The sequence below is a fragment of the Ornithodoros turicata genome, chromosome 3 (genome assembly GCF_037126465.1).
Source record: "Ornithodoros turicata isolate Travis chromosome 3, ASM3712646v1, whole genome shotgun sequence".
NCBI classification, from domain to species: Eukaryota; Metazoa; Arthropoda; class Arachnida; order Ixodida; family Argasidae; genus Ornithodoros; species Ornithodoros turicata.
In genome coordinates this window covers 23,607,501-23,633,316 of record NC_088203.1, presented here as the reverse complement: position 1 = coordinate 23,633,316, position 25,816 = coordinate 23,607,501, and the positions used below count along the sequence as shown (strand labels likewise).

The window sequence follows — 25,816 nt, the reverse complement described above, 5'->3', positions numbered from 1 at the left end:
ACTCTCCCATGCTTTCTAAGCCCTCTGATCGGCCGTCCCCACCGATTGGCCCGTTCTAAGCCCACCGATTGGCCCGCTGAACATAGCCTTCAGTAGCGCCCGTCAGACGGCAGCGGTCCCGCTGCGGCTTTATCTCAGATGTTCAAACTTACCTTGTGGTGTGCGCCCACTTCATGCTGATCGGTCTGATTCAGACGTCTAAGCGAAAGCCTACTGATCACCCTATCAGTGTAAGCCTGCCGATTGGCCCGTCCTAAGCCCACTGACACCGGATGGTGCAACCTTTTACTGGCTCCACCCACTTCACGCTGATTGGCCCATTCTAAGCCTACCGATGGCTGGCCCTGATTGGTCCACGCTAAGCCTACTGAACGGTGATTGGCTTACCTGAATTTGTCGCTCCTAAGCCAGGCAGCAGCTTCAGACAAGACACAGGACAATTGTTGATTTCAACCTTTATTTGGTACAACAGCCTCCCGGTCCAGCTGCATCAGAGAGATCATTGGTCCATAATTCTATGTGGGCATCTCTCACGCTCACTCAGCTCCCTCGGTAGATTCCAACTGTTATTGGTTCATCTGACTGCACGTGGCCGCTCAGCCAGCTCCTTATTGGTTCTAGTTGGTCACAGCTCCCTCATAGGCTCCAACCCCGATTGGTCCATCTAACAGCAAGTGGTCACTCACCCACTGCTATTGATCCATTGAACTGCAAGCCACTCATTGGTCACTCACACTCATCTCTAGACGAGATAAATTTAACTGTGGGAGATTTAACTTTTACCATAGGATAACTTTAGCGGGGCTTGGTAGGCTCCAAGTGCTATTGGCCCGTGCTAACCGCATGCCTCCACCCTGCTGCTCGTTGGTTCACAACGCGCATGCTCTGACGGTGCCAAAGAAGGTTCCCTACATATTTAATAGAAATTATGCTATTGGTCCAGCTGCGTCATAGGGCACGGCTTGGTTCTGCTGTGGCTGGCCCTGATTGGTCCATGCTACTTACTTCGTGGCGCAACTCTTTAATGGCTCCACCCACTTCGCATTGATTGGTCCATTTTAAGCCTACTGACTTCTAAGCCAGTCCACGCTAAGCCTACTGATCACTCCACCAGCGCTCTGATTGGCCGCTACCAATTGGCCCTCGTTCTAAGTCCACTGACACCAGATGGCACAACTCTTCACCAGCTCTGCCTACTTCATGCTGATTGGTCCATTCTAAGCCTACTGACTTCTAAGCCGAACCACGCTAAGCCTACTGATTGTCCCTTCACACCAAAGCCTACCGATGTCTGGCCCTGATTGGTCCACGTTAAGCCTACTTAACAGTGATTGGCTAGCCTGTAACTCCTAAACCACAATGCAGCAGCTTCAGACAAGACACACGACAATTGTTGATTTCACCCTTTATTTGGTACAACAGCCTGTGGGTTGGTTCAGCTGCATCAGAGAGATCCCGGTCATCTCTTGCCCTCATTGGTCACTCAGCTCCCTCGATAGACACCATATGGCTCATCTAACTGCAAGTGCTCATTGGCCCATCTGACTACAAGCCTCTCATTGGTCACTTATGTCTAGAGCTCCCTAACAGGCTCCAACTGCCCATGCCTCCATCCGAGGCCGCTCAATGGTTCACAATGAAACTTTTTCACATGCTCTAGTAGTAGTAGTAGTAGCCATGTCCTATCCCTTTTGAGTCAGGGTGGGCTATGCTCGACTTCTGGTAGAAGGTTCGCCATAGCCTCTGGGACTAAATAAAATACACTAAAAATACACTCATAAAATACACACAGACAAGAGTTGGCGCCGCTTGTCTTTGCAAAGATGGACAGCTGCCATTGCATTGGTGACTCATTTCTATCCAACTGGGTCATACTTCTAGAGAGCCAGCGTTCTGAACAGCTTACATGCCGCCGCCTACCGCTATTCACGTTGCAACAGTTGGAAATGGGGAAAAAATTATTTTTCAGGGTACACATCTCAAAACACACTCTACACGAGTAAAGTTGGCTTCCCCCGGTTGCATGCGTGCGTTAGGTCAAGCCCACCCCCTGAGAACAAGCTTAGGATCGTTTAGGATGTGTGTGCTTTGCAGTTCAACCTAAAAATTGTTTCAATCAAGCAGAATGGCAAATGATGCAATGGAGCGCGTTCATTCTTGAGAACGAATTTTGTGACAGAACATAAACAAAACAAAACATTTCAATGTGCAAAAAAGTCATCGTGACGCTAATCAGGAAAGCCAGCACGCGTTCGAAATAAGCAGGAAGAAGCACATGATCGAGAAAACAACGATAGTTGAAGCTGTGCAGAGAAGCTGGTTTGAGGGAAAAACAGCTTGTATGATCAATAAACCCTATAGAGCTTGGGCCTGTTTTTATTTTAGACAGCGTGCATTCAACACACGAAATTAAATAAATCGAGCAGAATGACAATAGCATAGTGGCGCTATGTGGTGAAGCTCAAGATGCACTGACACTCCAACGCTGATTAAACAATGCTATGCACGCGCGTACTGAAGCTAAAAAAAAAGACTCAACCCAAGCTGAGTATGAAGAAACACAATTGCCCCCCTCAGAACATTCTGTTCAAACATAGCCGGCGTACACGACACAGCTCGCACTCCTGGAAGCACTCTTAGAAATATAAGTCCAAGGCACAATGTCGCACAATGAACGAGTTAATCTCGGAAAAAATGCACTCACCTTCGCAGACGGGTCACGAGCACCATGCCGCAATATCTGAAACATGCGGCGCGTGGACAGCTCACGCGACTTTAGCCAGCCCATGCAGTTTTAGACTTCAACATAAGAAATCAACTAAATCCAGCACAAAGCACAGAGATGCTATGTCGTGACTGACGCTTATTAAACAACGCTATGCAGTGAAGTTTCGCACGTACTCAATGTTAAAAACGGACACTCAACCCAAACTGAGCATGAAGAAACACAATTTCAGATTGCCTTCACAGAACACCCCGCGCCTCTGCGTTCCTTCTCTATACTGGAAGCAGCAATATTAAGATCGTCGCACTATGAACAAGTTCATCAAGAAAATAGACTCACCTCATCACATCCGTATAGCGCACGTAGATTCTTGTCGCGCGACGCGTTACAGCAGGGTAGGGAAACACGGGCGCGTGGACAGCTCACACGATTTCAGCCTGCCCGCGCACACCTCACAACATGCGATGACATACCAAAATGTCGCGCGCACCTTCCAGGCACCCGTTACCGTGCCAGCCGCACGGAAAACTTGATAGCCGAAACACAGGCGCGTAACACACCCCTCCGGTTGGGACCATCTCTTTTATATCAGTGCTCGCTCGCTTCCGCAAGGTTGCAAGTACGAGAAATTGGGTCACCTTGAAGATGTGTTGGAGCCATGTGTTTTATATCAAAACGCGCTTCATGGCCAAACTCTGCGGCGGACCCTAGCGTAAAAAAATGTTGCGTCAAGGTGATGTAAATAGACCTTCTCCGAGAAACTGGGTCACCTCGTAAATCATGTTTTCCGAGGCCGCGCGTATTAAAACCAGTGATCACACCACGCTATGCGACCACCTGCTCATTGCCGAAACAAGCACCAAGAACAAAGGGTTCGCTTATGCAGTTTCCAAGAAGTTCCAAATGTCCTTCGCAGCTAACGGGCGCGCGCTCGGGCGCGATTGTGTAAACAAAATCGCGCCACCCTCCAAAGGCGCATTTGAGTTCCGTCCGACAGTCGGCTGTGGGTCAAGCGCACAACGAGGAAGATGAGGAAAGTTCTCATTTTCAGTTCATTCGGTGTGCGTAGAAACTGAGAAGTCATGTCACCTAAGCCAGTATCATCGTCTAAGCGAGTATAGTTTGTGGAGAGGTTACGACGCTTTCTCAAAGCAATTTTATATCATATCCCAAACGCTCTGCGCGATCAAACAGCATTATGGAAAGAAGAAAACCGTTGCATGCATCACGGTGCGTGCGCGTTTCAGCGTGCTCAAACAAGTTCTGGCTATTAGTAAAAGAAGTAGTTTTGGGTTCCCAGGCGGGTTCTGCATGGTGTTTCCAGCGCATCAGGCGACAACGTAAACTGTTCTGCGCGATCAAACAAGTCGCGCTGCCACGCGCGTGCCATATCATAACTTGTTTCAGCGTGCTCAAACAAGTTCTGGCTTTTGTGGTCGTATGATGGTGCAGATTTGTAAGAAACACTGAAGAGATTCAAGAGGATGATCCTCCGACATGAGAAAAGTGATGAGCATCGACTTGACAACCGCAAAAGTGCGAAGGCCCAGTGTGTCGTGTGAGATGGATCAGTTCGTATGCAAACGCATGCTGGCAGATTTACAACGTCTAAACAACTTTTTAAATGAACACGGAGAAGAGAGTAATTTTAGCGATATTTTGAGAGCTATTCCCGTGCGGAGTACTCATAAAATAAGACAGTTTGTGAGATACAAGTTGGAATTGTTGGAGCGATATAGAAACGGAGAAGCCATCAGCGAGACAATCATAAATGCCGGGTTTTCCATCCCCGTGGTGCGTGACTACTGGAAAAAGAACCACACGAGCTTGAACATTACCGTCGTCGAGGGAAAGGAACGTGTTATCTCCACGTTAGAAGACGTTCTCGCTAAAGTGTTGTGATTACAGTGTTTACCACAAACAATTTTTTCATAATCTTTATTGTTTGTGACATAAAGTTCGCACGAAATAAATGCGGGAATGAAGCAACCACTATATTTTTATGATGTAAACCAAATCCAACTCGCGAACGCGAACCACGCGGCGTATAGCCCACATTGAGGAGATATGTAGTGACAGCGCGAAATCTTCATTGTTTACGTAGATTGAGATCATCCATAGATTTTTTATGCAAATAAACGTTTATTTGCCTGAGCTGTTTCACTCAATCCTTGGGAATATAAACCGACCGCTCACTTGGTAAATCGTACAACAACATTGATTCCACCGATAGACCAGCATGCGTAGCAGAAGGAGAGCTTGAAGAATATCTACAGGTACAATGTCTTCGTAGCTCGACCTCCTTAGGACTTCATCGAGATTACGTGATACTTTGAATAGAAATGAGACTCCTTGCTTTCGCTCGATTACGTAGTACATACGTAAGATCTTGTCCACGGCGCTGTCTACCCTGTCATCTGCGCTGAATCTTTTGTTGATGAAAGCTTCATATATTCCTTCCGGCACTTCCTGTTCAGGTATCCATTGGAAGAAGGTTGTTACAACATCAAGGACCACGCGTCCTACAGAAAATGTGATTTTCGTCAGTTCTGTGAAGAGAGGGCGGGGGCAAGAAATCGATTTACCCCTTCTTCTATCAAACACTGTGTCGATGTGCTATCCTGAATGGTGTGCGGTGGGAGCTCGAATTGCACAGCGTGTTGCCTATTTACAGATATAGAGGGAGAGTATTTTCGCACATCAGGCTTCGAAAGTACCTTATTCCCCATACTTTGTTTTAGGGTTACTCCATGTGCGGTTAGAAAGATACGCGATGTCAAACGCCCGCGTGGCAATTTCAAAAAATGCGTCGAATGAGGTAGGCTGGACGTTCGAAACCGTCTGTTCATGCATTCAAAAATCTTTTGCGCGGAAGAAAGAGCTTTATTTTACGTGAGGATTACACAGCAGTTTCACTCGATCTTTAGGGGACAGCCATCCGGTTCGTACATGATACGACAGCATTCATTCCAGAGGTAAGCTAAGACGTGCAGCAGATGGAGAGCTTGAAGAATATCTATGCCCGCGATGTCTCTGTAGCCGTATCTCTTTAGGACTTCGCCGAGATCGCGTGATATCATGAGTAGGTTCGCATCTCATTTTTCTAGCTCAATTTCGTGGTATACTCGTAGGATCTCGTCCACAGCATCGTCTACCCTGTCGATGGTGGTGAATGGTTTCCCGATTAAAGCTTCATAGAGACCCCGCGGTACTGCATCTTCCGGAATCCAACCGAAAAACACCGTCAAAACATCGAGGACCGTTCGCCCTGCTGAAAATAGTGCTTTTGATTAGACAGCGAGGATAAAATCGCAATACCTTTTCTAATTCGGCTGTCGATTTCCATAGTGTGTGCTCTTGAATCTCTTCAGTGTTTCTTACAAATCTGCACCATCATACGACCACAAAAGCCATAACTTGTTTGAGCACGCTGAAACAAGTTATGATATGGCACGCGCGTGGCAGCGGGACTTGTTTGATCGGGCAGAACAGTTTACGTTGTCGCCTGATGCGCTGGAAACACCATGCAGAACCCGCCTGGGAACCCAAAACTACTTCTTTTACTAATAGCCAGAACTTGTTTGAGCACGCTGAAACGCGCACGCACCGTGATGCATGCAACGGTTTTCTTCTTTCCATAATGCTGTTTGATCGCGCAGAGCGTTTGGGATATGATATAAAATTGCTTTAAAGGGACCGAAAAGTGAATATAAACCCATCGAAACTTTATGTTCAGCGAAAAGCTTGAACCTTCAAAAGTTCAAATGTCAAAGAACTCCACTGAAATCGCTGTAGTTTTTCTGTAATCGAATTTTTCATAATCGCATGTCCAGGGACCTAGTAGGAAACCGAGCAGTCTGTCAACAATGGCATGACCCCGCGCCATCTGTCGAGGACGCATGTCATACGCGCACTTCCCGGCGCTAATCCGGCGAAAACGAAAATGGCAGTGGGCATTTGTGACCGCTTTCTACGTCGAGAATGTCGAGCCTCTTGGACATAAGTGCGCTGGAATTCCGCATTCAAGAACTGTCACTCACACAGAACTGTTGTCCGTGCGTTAGCGTGCTGGAAAGTGTGTTCTTCGCAGCAGAAGATTCCTCGTCCAGAGATTAATCGGAGTCACATTCGTCCTCAGGAGTAGCTCACCGTGCCGTGAACATGGACTGCTTTGTGAAATTTCCATGTATCAGGGAGAAGCACTTATGTAAGCCGAAACAAGCGCTGTTTTTTCGTCGTGCAGGTGTTCATGTGTGAAATGCAAACCGACGGATACTACGGTGGATACTACGTTTTTTGCTGCCGAGAGGTAGAGAATGCGTGTGAAAAGCAGACAGACGATTGCATCAGAACTAACGAATATTTCGAAATACTGTGCCTTGACACCGAAGTTCTGCAAGTGTCTTTTACATACATCCGAGAAACCGAAGAGCATGGCAACATACACGGCAGCGCCGTGTGGTCTTTACGCGCTACTTGAACGGCAAACTGGACGGAAAAACCTTATTTCTGCAGGAAATTCCGTTATACCACCTGCCGGCCATTCACAAGAAGGATATGGGGTGCTCCGTGAAAATACAATAGAAAATACTCAACTGGATCTCGATCTGCGTCATGCATGCTATTAGGGATGCTTTCCCATCAGTGCGCTGACCTGTAGAACTGTTGTCAGCACATTTTCATTTCTTGTTTGCTGCAAGTTTTTCTCATTGCTTTTTCTTTGCTGTCACAGCATATTATAATTATTAGTTTGTACCTGGAAGGTTAAGTAACCTGTGGGCATAGATGTATTTGTAGGTTATACTCATGTCTCACTTGTATATGTGAGGAGTAAGTAAGACAATTTTCATCAGTGTCATTCAGCTGAATTGTGTTCGTAACCTTTTAGTATACTTCTTAGTGACCACGTTTCCAAACGTCAACTAATAATTGAACCAAGATTGGGATTTAACACTTACTTAACTCTGTTTTGCTAAACGGAGTACTTGTAACTGATTCATTATCATGTCGCCAACTAACATTTGTAAAGAAGGACTTGAGGGCTGACTTCAACTATTATTAACCATTGATCTGGGTTCAAAGTTAACAATGCACCATTGGTGTGCATAGTACTCCAAAATGGCTAAATAATTTATTGCATAAGTTCTCTGTTACTGTAATTGAGATGTACTTTTGTAAAGTACTTTGGCAGCCCTGCAAATTGAAACTGGCTTCACTCTACACTACAAATGCATCGTAACATTTAATTGAAATATAATATAAGAGCAGAAGCAACGTTTTGTCCCAATTCAAACTATCTTCCTTTTTTATTGTCCAGGGATTTAGGAAATAGAGTAGGACTTCCTGCCCTCTGATGTTTTGACGTACTTGAACGTACAGTTGTAAAACCTACAACAAAATAAACAAGAGAAGTATAAACAGTTTCGTCTTTCCCTTTTGAATTTAACAAGCTAGTTATATTTTACCATTTGTTCACTTTTGTATTCTCTGTTGGTGAAAAGATTACAGGAAAAATGATGCTGCAGATCAAACAATGACCTGTCATCTTGATGAAGATCAGAACATTTCTTCAGGCATGCTAAGTGAGACAAAAGAAATGTACAATGAAGGTTGTACAAAAACAGCAAATCTCCGTCGACTATAACTTTATATATGTGGATGTTACCACATCGTGTAGTTTCCACCCAAAAGTAGGACTAAGCAAGGTTGTTTGGAAGGTTGTTGGGATGTTGATGTGCTATACTGTTAGAGCACATCAATATAGATGAGGGGCAAACACAGTAGACAGCGTAATGGCTGCAAACTCAAGTGAAGATTTATTCAACAGAATAAGAAACCGAAAGCATGAGCAGAGAAAGGCAGTGCCCATGCAGTGTATGGTGAACCATATTCATTTCTGAGAAGGTAGGATCGGAAGAGCAATAAAGAGAAATGACAGTTGCGTCCGAGATAGGGAAACTCTGCAAATTTTGGGACCAATATGATGTGGTAACCTTGCATGGCTCACTGCACCTCTGACACACATTGAACAATTCCAGTAGTTGTGGCTTCAAAGACAATGAACGTTTGCTGTTGCACTGGGTATGCAAGTGTAGAGGATGCATCTCTAGAAAATTAATTAGTGTTCCTTAGTCATAAAGTCATAACTCCATCTCAACAGGAACTATTCTCGTACCCTTCAAACAAGCTAGTAGTACTCATCGGTTTCTTCTCCTCTTGTTGACGTCATACTAATGTTCTGCACCTGTCCAAAGACTAAAAAAAAGAAAAAATGTCACAAAGTCTGCAACACGTAACAAATCTAGTGCTTCCATCTGTGGACTTTGCATACCTGCTTTCAGTTATTTCTGTCATGTCAACTTGAGTGCCTGGATCACACATACGAAGCAGTCTTGCGCCACTTCAACACTGGAAGGCCCCTAAAATTAAATTTGTTGATCTTGACAAAGTTGAGTATGGGACAAGTAGGATAACATAAGTTAAATGGAATACGTCGTCGCTATATTATAACTTATACGTGTGTGACGCCTGTACATACCTAAGACGTTGTGTTGAGCTCGTCACCTCGGTGAAGCAAAATCACTGGATACTGAGCATCAGTGTGCTTCGGACGTCTTCGCAATTCGCCTTCTACGGCATCTTCGTAGTCACCGGCAGCAAAATCAGCTCGGCACATACCACACGACTGCTACATCTAATAACCGTGTGCTTTCAACCACATTCGTTTTCGCGCACTCTCCTGTTGAATCTTGTGGTAGAAACGCCTGCCGCCGATGGTGAACGAACATGATTTTTGCATCCCCGAACACAAAAACCACACCACTCATATGTAGGTCTCTCGAATAATTGACACAACAACCATGAACATGTCATTCCCTTCTCTTCGCGCGACCAACACGACCGCCCACGACGTAAACAATAAGCGCGATAACATAACACAGACGACCTTGCAGATGGCGCGGCGGATCGTAGCTCGTAGCGGCGAAGTAGCTGAATGCTTTATTAACGTAAAAGCTATGGAAGTGAGCGTCATTTTTAAAATAGCATTTAGCTGTAAGATAATGTGCGCCAGCTTTGTTCTCTACAAAATTAGCTCTCACGTGGTAGGGGTTGACCAATCCCTGGGAGCCCTGGACCTGAAACCCAAGTTGCTCTTTTTCGCCGTTCGCTGGCAGCACCGTCCATGTTCCGGCAATCTTCAAAATATTTATACGTAAAAAATATGCCGAATTGAGAAGTAATGCTTTCTGTGTCTTATCAAACAACGATGTTGTGCACGACAGTGGGCAAAAATATGGGGGTTATTTTTCACTTTTCGGTCCCTTTAAGAAAGCGTCGTAACCTCTCTACAAACTATACTCGCTTAGACGATAATACTGGCTTAGGTGACATGACTTCTCAGTTTCTACGCACACCGAATGAACTGAAAATGAGAACTTTCCTCATCTTCCTCGTTGTGCGCTTGACCCACAGCCGACTGTCGGACGGAACTCAAATGCGCCTTTGGAGGGTGGCGCGATTTTGTTTACACAATCGCGCCCGAGCGCGCGCCCGTTAGCTGCGAAGGACATTTGGAACTTCTTGGAAACTGCATAAGCGAACCCTTTGTTCTTGGTGCTTGTTTCGGCAATGAGCAGGTGGTCGCACAGCGTGGTGTGATCACTGGTTTTAATACGCGCGGCCTCGGAAAACATGATTTACGAGGTGACCCAGTTTCTCGGAGAAGGTCTATTTACATCACCTTGACGCAACATTTTTTTACGCTAGGGTCCGCCGCAGAGTTTGGCCATGAAGCGCGTTTTGATATAAAACACATGGCTCCAACACATCTTCAAGGTGACCCAATTTCTCGTACTTGCAACCTTGCGGAAGCGAGCGTGCACTGATATAAAAGAGATGGTCCCAACCGGAGGGGTGTGTTACGCGCCTGTGTTTCGGCTATCAAGTTGTCCGTGCGGCTGGCACGGTAACGGGTGCCTGGAAGGTGCGCGCGACATTTTGGTATGTCATCGCATGTTGTGAGGTGCGCGCGGGCAGGCTGAAATCGTGTGAGCTGTCCACGCGCCCGTGTTTCCCTACCCTGCTGTGGCGCGTCGCGCGACAAGAATCTACGTGCGCTATACGGATGTGATGAGGTGAGTCTATTTTCTTGATGAACTTGTTCATAGTGCGACGATCTTAATATTGCTGCTTCCAGTATAGAGAAGGAACGCAGAGGCGCGGGGTGTTCTGTGAAGGCAATCTGAAATTGTGTTTCTTCATGCTCAGTTTGGGTTGAGTGTCCGTTTTTAACATTGAGTACGTGCGAAGCTTCACTGCATAGCGTTGTTTAATAAGCGTCAGTCACGACATAGCATCACTGTGCTTTGTGCTGGATTTAGTTGATTTCTTATGTTGAAGTCTAAAACTGCATGGGCTGGCTAAAGTCGCGTGAGCTGTCCACGCGCCGCATGTTTCAGATATTGGGGCATGGTGCTCGTGACCCGTCTGCGAAGGTGAGCGCGCATTTTTTCCGAGATGAACTCGTTCATTGTGCGACGTTGTGCCTTGGACTTATATTTCTAAGAGTGCTTCCAGGAGTGCGAGCTGTGTCGTGTACGCCGGCTATGTTTGAACAGAATGTTCTGAGGGGGGCAATTGTGTTTCTTCATACTCAGCTTGGGTTGAGTCTTTTTTTTTTAGCTTCAGTACGCGCGTGCATAGCATTGTTTAATCAGCGTTGGAGTGTCAGTGCATCTTGAGCTTCACCACATAGCGCCACTATGCTATTGTCATTCTGCTCGATTTATTTAATTTCGTGTGTTGAACGCACGCTGTCTAAAATAAAAACAGGCCCAAGCTCTATAGGGTTTATTGATCATACAAGCTGTTTTTCCCTCAAACCAGCTTCTCTGCACAGCTTCAACTATCGTCGTTTTCTCGATCATGTGCTTCTTCCTGCTTATTTCGAACGCGTGCTGGCTTTCCTGATTAGCGGCACGATGACTTTTTTGCACATTGAAATGTTTTGTTTTGTTTATGTTCTGTCACAAAATTCGTTCTCAAGAATGAACGCGCTCCATTGCATCATTTGCCATTCTGCTTGATTGAAACAATTTTTAGGTTGAACTGCAAAGCACACACATCCTAAACGATCCTAAGCTTGTTCTCAGGGGGTGGGCTTGACCTAACGCACGCATGCAACCGGGGGAAGCCAACTTTACTCGTGTAGAGTGTGTTTTGAGATGTGTACCCTGAAAAATATTTTTTCCCCATTTCCAACTGTTGCTACGTGAATAGCGGTAGGCGGCGGCATGTAAGCTGTTCAGAACGCTGGCTCTCTTGAACCAGTTGGATAGAAATGAGTCACCAATGCAATGGCAGCTGTCCATCTTTTCAAAGACAAGCGACGCCATCTCTTGTATGTGTAGGGCAGAGCATGTGAAAAAGTTTGTGAACCAGTGAGCAGCCAGATGGGACGGGCTTCACCTAACGCAGGCATGCAACCGGGGGAAGCCAACTTTACTTGTGTAGAGCGTGTTTTGAGATGTGTACCCTGGAAAAAAATTTTTCCCCATTTCCAACTGCGTCTATGTGAAAAGGCGGCGGCATGTAAGCTGTTCAGAACGCTGGCTCTCTAGAAGTATGACCCAGTTGGATAGAAATGAGTCACCAATGCAATGGCAGCTGTCCATCTTTGCAAAGACAAGCGGTGCCATCCCTTGTCTGTGTAGGGCAGAGCATGTGAAAAAGTTTGTGAACCAGTGAGCAGCCAGATGGGACGGGCTTCACCTAACGCAGGCATGCAACCGGGGGAAGCCAACTTTACTTGTGTAGAGCGTGTTTTGAGATGTGTACCCTGGAAAAAAAATTTCCCCCATTTCCAACTGCGTCTATGTGAACAGGCGGCGGCATGTAAGCTGTTCAGAACGCTGGCTCTCTAGAACTATGACGCAGTTGGATAGAAATGAGTCACCAATGCAATGGCAGCTGTCCATCTTTGCAAAGACAAGCGGCGCCATCTCTTGTCTGTGTAGGGCAGAGCATGTGAAAAAGTTTCATTGTGAACCATTGAGCGGCCGCGGATGGAGGCATGGGCAGTTGGAGCCTCTTAGGGAGCTCTAGACATAAGTGACCAATGAGAGGCTTGTAGTCAGATGGGCCAATGAGCACTTGCAGTTAGATGAGCCATATGGTGTCTATCGAGGGAGCTGAGTGACCAATGAGCGCAAGAGATGACCGGGATCTCTCTGATGCAGCTGAACCAACCCACAGGCTGTTGTACCAAATAAAGGGTGAAATCAACAATTGTCGTGTGTCTTGTCTGAAGCTGCTGCATTGTGGTTTAGGAGTTACAAGCTAGCCAATCACTGTTAAGTAGGCTTAACGTGGACCAATCAGGGCCAGACATCGGTAGGCTTTGGTGTGAAGGGACAATCAGTAGGCTTAGCGTGGTTCGGCTTAGAAGTCAGTAGGCTTAGAATGGACCAATCAGCATGAAGTAGGCAGAGCTGGTGAAGAGTTGTGCCATCTGGTGTCAGTGGACTTAGAACGAGGGCCAATTGGTAGCGGCCAATCAGAGCGCTGGTGGAGTGATCAGTAGGCTTAGCGTGGACTGGCTTAGAAGTCAGTAGGCTTAAAATGGACCAATCAATGCGAAGTGGGTGGAGCCATTAAAGAGTTCCGCCACGAAGTAAGTAGCATGGACCAATCAGGGCCAGCCACAGCAGAACCAAGCCGTGCCCTATGACGCAGCTGGACCAATAGCATAATTTCTATTAAATATGTAGGGAACCTTCTTTGGCACCGTCAGAGCATGCGCGTTGTGAACCAACGAGCAGCAGGGTGGAGGCATGCGGTTAGCACGGGCCAATAGCACTTGGAGCCTACCAACCCCCCACAGTTAAATTTATCTCGTCTAGAGATGAGTGTGAGTGACCAATGAGTGGCTTGCAGTTCAATGGATCAATAGCAGTGGGTGAGTGACCACTTGCTGTTAGATGGACCAATCGGGGTTGGAGCCTATGAGGGAGCTGTGACCAACTAGAACCAATAAGGAGCTGGCTGAGCGGCCACGTGCAGTCAGATGAACCAATAACAGTTGGAATCTACCGAGGGAGCTGAGTGGGCGTGAGAGATGCCCACATAGAATTATGGACCAATGATCTCTCTGATGCAGCTGGACCGGGAGGCTGTTGTACCAAATAAAGGTTGAAATCAACAATTGTCCTGTGTCTTGTCTGAAGCTGCTGCCTGGCTTAGGAGCGACAAATTCAGGTAAGCCAATCACCGTTCAGTAGGCTTAGCGTGGACCAATCAGGGCCAGCCATCGGTAGGCTTAGAATGGGCCAATCAGCGTGAAGTGGGTGGAGCCAGTAAAGGGTTGCACCATCCGGTGCCAGTGGGCTTAGGACGGGCCAATCGGCAGGCTTACACTGAGAGGGTGATCAGTAGGCTTTCGCTTAGACGTCTGAATCAGACCAATCAGCATGAAGTGGGCGCACACCACAAGGTAAGTTTGAACATCTGAGATAAAGCCGCAGCGGGACCGCTGCCGTCTGACGGGCGCTACTGAAGGCTATGTTCAGCGGGCCAATCGGTGGGCTTAGAACGGGCCAATCGGTGGGGACGACCGATCAGAGGGCTTAGAAAGCATGGGAGAGTGATCAGTAGGCCTACAATGGACCAATCAGTGGAGCCGGTTAATTAGCATAACGGCGGCGTGCTCAGCGATACGCATGCACCAATCAGCGTGAAGAGCCGAGTAATTAGCATAAAGGGGCGGAGCTACAGTCAACCAATCAATGATCAGTAGGCTTAGCACGGGCCATTCAGCACGAACTGGGTGGAGTCAAGCCAATTAATTAGCATAAAGGAGCGGAGCTACGGTCAGCCAATCAAAGATCAGTAGGCTTAGCAGGGGCCAATCAACGTGAAGTGGGCGGAGCTAATGGCGACCAATCAGATGGCTTTGGATTTGGCTTGTGTTGGCTTAGAACTGGATTGTGTTGGATTATAACTGGATTATGGCTTAGAATTGGATTGGAATTGGATTAGAATTGGATTGGAATTGGATTAGAATTGGATTGGAATTGGATTAGAATTGGATTGGAATTGGATTAGAATTGGATTGGAATTGGATTAGAGAAAACTTTTGGCTATAGGACTCCTTTCTATACTACTAACGGTGTTACGCGGTGAAGCGCGTTGTGCAGCGGTGCTTTTGTATCATTATTAAACAAAAACGAAGAAAGATATGAATTTTTTGTTGTGACGAGCACATACAGACTTTATGCAACACAATAAACGGAAATGCACATGCGGACCCATCACGAAACCCGTCGCCGCTCAAAGTAATCTACCCTGTTTCGCTACATTACTTTTCAGCATTCAAACTAATCTTTTACGTCATTGTTACGTCAGAATGACGTAGGGTCACGGTCCGAGATTAGGGCCGAGAGGCTGCGAAGGAAAACGAGGTATAAATTTCAATAGGCGATTTCAGATATTGCCCTTGTGCTCCGCACGGCGGCCCTCCGTCGCCAAAGTCACGCGCATCGCGCAATGCGTCGTGGGAAATGGTTTACATTCGTGCTCGCTGCCTGTTGCTCGAAGTTGTGGCAGGTGAAGGAGAAAGAAAACCGAAACCGTTTGCGCTCTTCTCTCTGACTCATGAAAACTAAATCCCAAGGTGCAGCGGGACTTTCGCAACACTGCGCTCTCTGGTGGGCCATCCATGCAATTTCTGAAATTGAATTGAATTGTCTATTGAAACGGGCGGGATTTCTCTTCCCAGACTGTGAGGCGCCGACTGATACAATCACGTAACGGACAGTTTCGAATCTGGCCAATGATGTTCCTCGATCATCCAGCCGTGTTTGCACTGTCGCAGACCCCGTCGCTCTCGCTGCGAGAAACGAATGTATCCGGCCGTGCTCCCGAAACTTCCGAGGAATTCCAACATTTTTAAGCGATTCATCGAGTGGTAAGCGCTATTTCGTTTTGTGTTGTTCCTCGCATTGATAAGCGTTACTCATAGATGCTTTTCAAGATGAGTGACATCGCTCCAGAAGGCTTCTCTCGAAACTTAGGAGCGCAGCATCGCATAGTTTCAATTTCAGTGATCCATTGTGGTATATGCGTTGCTTTTAGGATAATGGACTCCGTTTTGGTGAAAATATAGTTCAGTAAAGTGTGGAATCGTATGTATTGTGTATTTGACATCAAACGAAATATAACCATTTCCCAGGACGACTGCGTGCTGCAGCTGTGCTTTCCATCTTCTGAGTTCGTACAAAAGTGGAATGCTGGAGGTCTTCAGCTCAAGGTTCGTTTTTGTAGTCATTCTAAACTTAAAGAAAAGAAGAAAAGGAACCTCCGAATTGAATAAATTATTCCGCTTTAATCCGTTTGCGTAATGTGATCGACGCATGATATGTCAATTTCTTCGAAACTGTGAGTGAATGAAAGCTATCCTGATCTTTCATTCAGAATGGCATGCTGGACCACTACCAGAGCGTGCTTAAAGAAATCAATGCCTCGATGAAGGTATCACCGAAGTGCACACCACCAGATCTCTGCCTCGGAGCCAGTGACGATGGTCAAGATTTTTCTAGCGGGTCTTGTCATGTCATGCTGAAAACTGTAAGTTTAGCTATGGGGTCTGTATTTAATAACGCGTGCATCTTGTGGTGTGGTGTACTTTTCTCAGTGTAACCCTGACCTCAAGCTATCTTCCACTTTCAGAATCCACCCCGCACTTCGGTTACAACATTATGAACCTATCGCGCTGTGATGCTTGCTTGAAAGGAATACAATCTGGTATGCTGTGTTGTTTTTCTTTTAAAAGAACTTCAGCTATCTATAATAAGAGGCATTCGTAGCAAGAAAGACATAAGAAAACGCATCTCCTTGATACATTAATATTTCTCCTAAAGACAAGGGTACGAGTCACACTACATGTGCCATACTGCACTCTCAGAAAAAAGGGTGGAGCAATTAGACCTTTTAGGGGGTAGTAGTTGTCGCATATGTTGTGCCTAAAAGGTTGCAAAGTTCTACCCCCTATACCTCACTCTCTGCCACGAATAGGGTTACCACTTCTGATTCTGTGAGCGAGGGGGGCGTACACCTTTTTGTTGTAATTTGGACGCATGATAATTTCTTTTACCACGTTTTTACGCCCCTTATCAGACGCTATGTTGGCTTAGGAGGTAACTAAGGAAGTTACCACCTTCTCACACCTTGTTCCTTAGATTGTGGTTTCCAAATTGTGTGTACGTTGCCCTCGTATTAGCAAAGGTGCGCAAATATTTCTTCTAATTTCTTAAAGAAGGTATAGAACGATCATGACACATGTAGTACGGATTCTCAAGTTGTTCACGTGTTCCATGTTGTTGGGCGTAACTCCTTACCAGTAACTCGATACTGTAACTAGGCTACTCGGCTTAGCTATTTTCAGTAACTTTTTGCATAGCTCTTTGCTTTTGAGCTCCAGTAACTTCTTGAGGAGCTCGTTCCTTTCCCTTTTCTTTTGTTTCGGGGGTGGGGGGTTAAGTTCGTCAAAGTAACTTGAAGAAAGTTCAAAGTTCCTTTTGTCCGGTTCTGGTCTACAAACATCGCAGGCTGAGTCCTCCCCCGATGACTTGAGATGAAAGATGGCACGTGCACGGCGCGACAAACTCCCGTTGTTACTCGGTGAACGTTAGAAATTATGTTTTAGCCGAGCATTAGGAAGCTCAGGTATCGCGCATGTTAACGATAAGCAGTATATTGATAATGATAGACGGCATTGAGTAGCAGGATTAAAACTTGGCACGGTTCTACGATATGTATGTATGGGACAACTCGTAGAGCATAAACTTGCTTTATGCTCCTTTTTCATGTGCCTTATTACGTGATCAAAATCATCAAATCCCTCTCTAAAGAAGTCTATAAATGTAGGCTTCTTTTGTCGTAGCAGATATTGATATTTTTGTATATCAAGACTATTTTGAAACGTCTTGAATCGCCCATTGTTACAGCAAGGCCTGAATTAACCATATAGACAGGTCAATAGCTGAAAAGTATATATATTGAGTAGAAAATAACTTGAAGGTAACCTGTTACATTTCTAAAGTAGCTTAGGAACTTCACGTCAATTTTCATTACGTTTTATTACGTGTAACTGCGTTTGAAATTTAGTTACGGGCCGGTTTTACGTCAGTTCAGGCATGGAGGTCCCATCGATATCCTGGGTCATCAGTATTTTTTATATTTATAAGCTCATCGTATATTATGATCAACATTTTTGCCGAATAGCTTTCGTGCAAAAAAATCGAGAAAATCCGGCCCTGAATTCGGATGTTCCAGTTTTGCCGTGTTTTCACGCGTATACCTCCCGAGTGTTAAGAGATATTGTTGTGAAATTTTTTGATGCTGCTTTATTATGCCTACAGGCCAGCTGTCAGAGAGCAAATTTTACCGCGCAGGTGCAACGCTGTGTGCTATAAAAAAATGGTGAACATGCCCTCTCGCGCACTTTTGTCCTAATTTCGACGCCTGATATCTCTTGCTATAGATGTCCCTGATCGTAATACTTGTATCAGCTCACTCAGCTTTTAATGCGCTTTCATCTGATATATCTATCCTGCATATACTTCCTAGCGGCATGTGCTGAAATAGGCAAATGTTTAGGCATATTTCGAAATAAACATGGATTTTGCGCGTGTATTTCTCAAAAAGGTCCCACTTGATTTCGTATATATTTTGCCAGGATATGGCCCGATGTTAAGCCTTTCATCTAACGCAAAAACTTCTTCTCCAAAGGCGTATACTGCTGATTAGCGCGTTAAAACGCGGCCCCACTGCGTACGAACGTGTCGGAGATATCTACAGCCAGAGCATGCGCGACAGACCATGCTCGCCGCTTTTTATACGATACAGTGTCGCACCTGTGCGCCTAAATTTGCGCTCGGAGTGCTGGCAGGTAGGTATACTAAAGCACAAAAAAATTGCACTACGATATCTTTTAAAACTCAGGATGTATACATGTGAAAACACGGCACAATTGCAACAATCGAATTCAGGACTGGATTTCTCGATTTTTTGCACGGAAAGTATTCGAATGATTAATTTTACCAATGTTGATCATCATCTGCGATGAGCGTCTAAATATATATAAAAAATCATGAAAATTCAGGAGGTCCATGGGACCTCCCTGTCCGAGCTAACGTAGAAACGGCCTACAATTATGTTCTGGCTAACCTTTTCAGTGACTTCCACCTTTCAACAGTCTAACTTAATTGGCAACGAGTTCCAACTTCTATCTCGGTTCCATATAACCTGTGTTAAGTGAATATTTGTAAAGTAAAAAGTACATATGCGGGACTGGTAGTTATATACTTTCAATGTAACACTCTTTTTTTTTTTTTTCATTGCTGGTGAAGTGATGCCTTAAAGACCCTATGTATCTTGTGACTATAATGCAATAAAAAGTTTTCTACAATGACATATTGACTTTGTTTTTAAAAATCGCGCAAATTAGCTCTTGTTTCGGGGGTAGGAGGTACCCGTAAGTGTGCATTGGCTGCACCTCGGGAAATCGTTGGTGTACGATACAGGCTCCCGATAACGGACCATTAACGTCCCCCTGTTGCAAACCGTATGCCGGACCATGGTCGGTAGCCGACCCGGTCGGCGCATCGACGTTGGGTCGTCGCGCTGTGCTGCCTGAGTAGCTACAGGTCATTCATATCTTTCATTGGCTCACCACTGGCTCGCAACATCGGACCAATATTGGCAGTTTCATTGGAGCAATATCGAACCGAGTTGCACGACCGATATTGGATCAATGTAACATATATTGGCTGCCAATATTGGACCGATATTGGACCAATGATGGTGTACTGCTTCGGGCATGAGACGGGGAACCGAACTGAGTCGAAGAGTCCGACGAATCGAAGAACCAGAGAGAACCATATTCATTCACGAAGAGTCGGAGGAGTCGGAGAACCATTGATTCCCGAACTGAATCGATGAGTCGGGGAACCCATCGCTCCCAAACAGCTCACCGACTCGACATTTTTCAGCCTCTTCCTGCGGAGAACCCATTCCTTCTCCCGTTTACTGGTTTACAAGTTTTTCGGTTGTCTGCCCTTCTCGTTCGGAACGTTAGCGTTGGTTCACTTCGGCGCGTTCAGGTCGAGCTTTGTGGCGGGCGTCGTATACGTGGAAGTCGTCAGAAGAGTTTCTTTTGTGAATTTTTGTTTATATTTGTTTTATTTAGCCAGCGGAAACGCCGGCGATCACACCCGTTATTTTTGCGTGGTATCTGAAGCCCCGGTCCACTGAATACGGTTAATGGTTGATGTGTTTATGATAATCAGGGATCGCGAGAACCGTTTCCGGCAGAGTACTCGGAATTAGCAAAAATCATTTCATGCTCTCTTTCATTAAAATAGGTTCGAGAATTAGCTAATTAACTTGTTATTGATGAGATAAGCGGCTGGTTTCAATTGCAGACTCAGTTGAAACATCCAGGCTGCGTCGAAGTTGGCGCCACAATGGCTAGGTACATCCAGGGGCTCCGCATGTGGAGAAGAAAGAAAACTAGTGACGTCACAGGGTCACATGATCCACTGAGGTAGCTGACTCATGAACGAATGACGTGATGTGATCGGAACGACCCGTTCAACCGGGTCCAATAAAAACAAAACGGGTTTCCCACCGCTATAAGTGTCCCATACAAGAGTGCCCCTTCCAATCAGCGCATGCGCAATAGTAGATATTATAGAGTCGAACAAGTAGGAACTTAAATGTCTGCGATGCTAATGGGCTTCCTTGGTTGCTGCGTATCTTTACGCATGCTGCGAAAACAAAGAAAAAGTGGTTCGCCAAGAAGCAGCACTATCTGAACACTGAGCTATGTACGATACCACATTCAAGCAGGAACTATCAACAAGGACGTTAGACGTAACCTACAAAGAGCATCGCCAATTGCAGGATTAACAAAGAGCTCAGTCTTTTTATGCTGAAAACAAACTCGACTGTACAGTGCTTTCGCAGGTAAGAGATTCGATTAAGTGTTTTCAGGAGTGTCCACAAAATCTACGTGAGTACAACATGTGTGCGTGAACTCCTCTAAATGCAGAGTTTTTGAACTATAATGAATCTATAATACCTATACTATAATACTTCTAACATAGTTCTGGCCCATATTTTGCCCATTTCCGTCCGTGATAAAATTTGCGAATGGAAAACGAGTTTAATAAGCCCGTCCGTGTGATTTGGCCATGTGGAGGACGTCGTAGGCTTCTACTGCGCATCGCATCTAAAGGGAAGACTGTGCGGCCCAACAATATAATGCGCATGATGCGAATATAGCAGATTGTGTTTCTTCCCAGGATCCCCAGAACGATTGACTAAGATGTGTCCTAAAGTGATACTTTTCTGAAACGAACAACGAAGTGACATTCAGGATCCTTTGACTGAATCAATCCATCGCTTCAAACCCGCTTCATTAATGAAGTACTCTTCTCCGAATTCACTCTGTTTTCGCTGCGCGGTGCATGATCACTGCGCAATCAAAGTGAGTGAAACGCATGAGGAAAGCAGACATTCGTATGGCCTGATCTGCTCCCGTGACGTCAGCAGGTCGGGACGGCGGGAGTGACGTTCGACTTTCCTGGTTCGAGTTGGGGTTTTGTAGAAGTTGACCACATAAGAAGCCCAGATAAGAGGTCATCTTGTTTGTTGCACAACATGGCGCTGCTCAAAACGTGAGATTTATCGAGGCTATCTCACTGCTCCTTCAGAGCAAAACGGAAACTATTCCTGCAGTTTCTTGGTTCTGATTGCCATCAAATACCGACACAACACGCAGGACAGAGCGCAGCAGCAGTGACGTCATGAGTGTCTATTCGACATATCGTTTATATCATATTAACGAAGGATGTTGTACTTACGATACATGGGGTGCCATCATCTTCTAAGCCGTAGTTTCTTATGGACCATGCACATCGGTAATGGCAGTGCAGCGCCCGACCGCTGAAAAACTATGCAATAAAAGAAAACATGCCTAACAATTTATTCTCTCTTCTTGTGCATTGGTAACAGTGCTATAGAACACGATGACATCTTTCAATCACCCCGGTGGACTGGGGCCAATTACATGGTCAATTACGGCCTATTTTGCGCCACAATTCGGCGGCGACGTTTTGCTGTTACGCAGCCCGTGTGGGATGCAATAGATCATGACAAACTGAGGGGATTTATGCGTAAGTTAATGTACTCCACGTACCCATCTTGCGATAAATGCCGGTTCGCATGTTATTCCATGGGCGCCTGTTCCTGAAAGCAAGAACACAACGAGTTAGTAGGATAACGGCTAAGGGAAGATTGCCCTGTGCTGAGAATTGCCCTGTTCTGAGATTACAAGACAGTAGAGTACAGATACTGTTGGCAGTGGAGTAGCCCGTCCTGCCAGCGTCGGGACTAATGCTTCCTCGTTTTCTGTATAATCTTAACAACACATTTCTGAGCATAAATAAGGAGAGAAGGTGCATAAACGATGCAAACATGAGGTCAATTACATTCGTGCTTGATAATCTCCGTTACCATATCCGCTATTCCTGGTGTTGGCACGCTCCAAACGTCACACGGCAGCACGTGAAAACCGTTATAGTTGGCCCTGTTTTCAAATAAGCAACACATGGTCCTCCCGCGAGAGCTATTGGCGAAGCGACGGCGAGGTGATGAACTTAAAGCGCGTTCGGGAAAAGGACAAGTGTAATATCTCGGACCAGGTTCTCGCACAAATGAAAAAGTGAAATGTGTTGGTGGCGTGTTTTACTAGGAGTAGTACTTGTGCATCGGAGCACGTTCACCGTACATGTCCCGAAAACACAATGGGTACTAAACCACTCTAGTCCTTTAAAGGGAGACTTCGCAACCAATTGAATTTCAAACTTGTGGTATCCCCGTAGTCATTTACACGAACAGAACGCAGTTGTGAAATATCCAGAGTTGTACACGTTACTCGAAAAAAGTAATTGATTAGGATTACTGTTACTACTGCGCGAAAAATAATTCTTTACCGTTACAAATTATTTCATCCAAAATGTAATACCGATAAAAAATGTAAGGCGTTACTTTTCCCGTTACATTTAAATTGTGGGGCATAGCAAAGCCAACATGCCTGCAGTGAATGCAACCATGCAGCTCTTGTTGCAAATTCTAATATAACTCACCAACATACATGATAAGTGAAATACATTTGAAAGCAACATACAAAACACATATACCCCAAGCAGCACAATGTACTGAAAGTCGAGTGCAATAGGGGTGGACGGTATGTGTCTTATATATGTTCCTTAATTCCAAGAGTCTGTTCAAGGTCTTCCACCTACTCGTCCACCCCTATTGCACTCGACTTTCAGTACATTGTGCTGCCTGGGACGCGTTTATTACAGATTTATATACACTTTTAAAAAACATCGAATCATCGGCTTCGCTTTGTTACTATTGTTATGTTCAGCCCGCACAATTTATCAATACAGTCACCTATTTTACTGTTGCTCCAGTAGGTCGCGGTTGCAAGATATTATCATGGAACAAGTGTGGACTAGATACGACCGTCAGAGTGGCCTCTGCGTCATTCCTTTAGTCGAACTCGTGGTGGAACAGAACAGATTGGCTTGCTGAAACGGGTTGCCATTGTTGACAGAAGGTTAAAAAAGTAATCCACTACTCAGTAATTGATTACCGAAAATTGTAATCAGATTACTTGGAAAATTACTTGCTCACAAAGTTAATTCATTACGTTAAAAAATACTGAAAGAAGTAATTGATGACTAGTAACCCAGTTACTAGTAACGCGTTACGTACAACTCTGGAAATGTCCCAGTTGAAAACGAAGGGGCAATCATAAAAGCCACTTTTGAAATTTGAAAAAGTCTGGGTGCGACCACCGAGCGTCGATGGAAGCCCATTCCTGCGATGTGTCCTGACTCTCAGGGAAGCAGTGTCTGAGTATTCTGATCCCGAATCTTCGTCCATGGTTTTGTGTAGGCAAGGTAACAGAGCGGCTGGTGCGACCGGCGTTATAAGCTACTTGTCCACTCCATGCAGAGTGACGTCAACGCGGTGGCCTTGGGACGGAAAAACTTCTGCTACCTCCTTTCCACGTTCCTTTTTCTGTTTGATTGCTTTTTTTGCTCAAGGCATAATTCGTCACATGGGGATGAAACACCGTTGATGATAGGTATATAGTTATGCACCGACTACGATGTGCAGCAATTTCTTCTCCGATCGTTCCGAAGTCTCCCTTTAATGTGTCTGACGTCACAATCCTGAGCCTGGATGTGACAGCTTCCCTTATAATAGCGTCTTCCCTGCCTACCTCCGGCCCACAAAAAGCTGCTAGAAATTTTAAGGTGGGGAATAAAAACGAATTGTCGAGCAGGATTGTATTTTCCATGGACCGCACCACATGAGACATAAGCATAAAAGGTATAAGTGTCAGCCGCGAGCCGATATGCTACAGAAGTGGTTATCGTGACGGTCTGAATCATGGAATAATTGGCGAATTAGCTAAACCGGACGTTTAGGAAATATCTGGCGAGACGCTAATTTTGCGATGCATGTTCCATGCTACTGTACGAGTCGCAATGCCGGAACTCCTGAGACATCGCCAGGATATCGGGGCTTGCCGGTGCTTTTGTGATGAATTAGACATTTCTTGATGAACTTGACGTTGACGACTATAAGCACACATTAACAAGTCGCGGACCAGGGGGAAGGATGAAATGATGTCAGAATGGGTGTGGGGTCGATGTGGGCTAGTGTAAATGTTGCTGAAGTGTCCTAAATGTGTGCCAAGATAGTGTTACAATAAATTGCACTCAGGGTGTCACTTCGACTTAGTGAAACTGTATCACTGCAAAATACAATTTTATATACTTTTCAGCCACTCTCAAGCATATTTTACGGAGCTCTAAATTCGCGGTAAAGTGACGACGCGAAATTTGAGAAGCTCAGGTCATCGCAAAAATTACTACTTTGACAGCACCAAGTGTAAACCGACGATACGGCTGTATAGTTTTCAATTCTTTACGAATGCGGACCAAGTGCTGATAACATTGAGCCCGATCTTCAACTTGTCGTTATCCCATAACGCGCACTAAGTGCACCACTTCGCCCGTGGTGGTGGTGGTAGCGATGGCGAAAGGACTCGCCCATGACTCGCCACGAGCTCTTGCGCGAGCCTACCAAAGCGGCTTTGGAGCGCGCGAACTTTAAATATTTATTTCTTTCTATTTTTCTGGTGCCCTCGAACGGTCAGAGGGCCTCCCTAATGGTGCACAATACAAGCAGTCAATACAAAGAAATGAATTAAAACACCATAATTACATAAAATAAAACAAAAACATAAATACTACGACAAAGACAAAACTATGTAGATGGCGAGCCAACAACTGGCTTAGCTTTGAACCCATCATGAAGGAGGCATCGAAGTTGGCGTACGACCCGAAATAGGTGAACACTGAACAGATCAAAAACCCCGGAATGGGAGTTACATACAATCTGAAGCCTCAAAGAAGGCGATTTCTCGTAACTGTTACCACATACATAAAATGTTCCGTGGGTTCTAGTGTTGCAATGTGGAACATAGAAATTGAGCCTTGATACGATCGCAGCTGAATCGAATTGGTTATGGAAACATTTGTAAAAAAACAGCAGGTCACGATAGGTTCTCCTTGTGGACAAAAGAGGAATAGAATAACAAGCACAAAAATTGGGGAAACGGTAGTTCAGAGTTCTCAAAAATTTGCGTTGCACGCTCTCAAATTTTTCCGAATTAGTCTTACAAGCAACAGATGCGAACTCCAGAATAGGAATTAAAGCAATTTGTACAGGATAAGCGAACAAGACGGATTTTTAAAATTCCTAGACAATCTCATAATACCTCCCAAAACCGAGTGGGCTTTTTTGACGATGGATGCGACATGAAGGTTAAATGTAAGTCTACTATGTAGAATCACACCAAGATCACGGGCTGAAAACACACGAGGTAGCGCTACTCCATCAATATAGTAAGTGAACAGCAAGGGAGACGTCTTTTTTGTGAAAGCT

General features: G+C 45.3%; 1 protein-coding gene across 2 annotated transcripts in view; it reads right to left on the bottom strand.

Moving 5' to 3' along the window:
* Nucleotides 1-25,816, bottom strand: part of LOC135388301 (mucin-5AC-like) — a 78,664-nt gene that overhangs the window by 48,522 nt on the left and 4,326 nt on the right. The window contains exons 2-3 of one of the 2 annotated variants that reach the window (XM_064617764.1): nucleotides 21,984-22,033; nucleotides 21,649-21,738 (exon numbers count right to left, since the gene is read on the bottom strand). In XM_064617764.1, the coding sequence (XP_064473834.1) occupies nucleotides 21,649-21,738; nucleotides 21,984-22,033 (140 nt within the window). The remainder of the gene's footprint in view (nucleotides 1-21,648; nucleotides 21,739-21,983; nucleotides 22,034-25,816) is intronic. The other variant, XM_064617763.1, reaches the window with a different exon arrangement.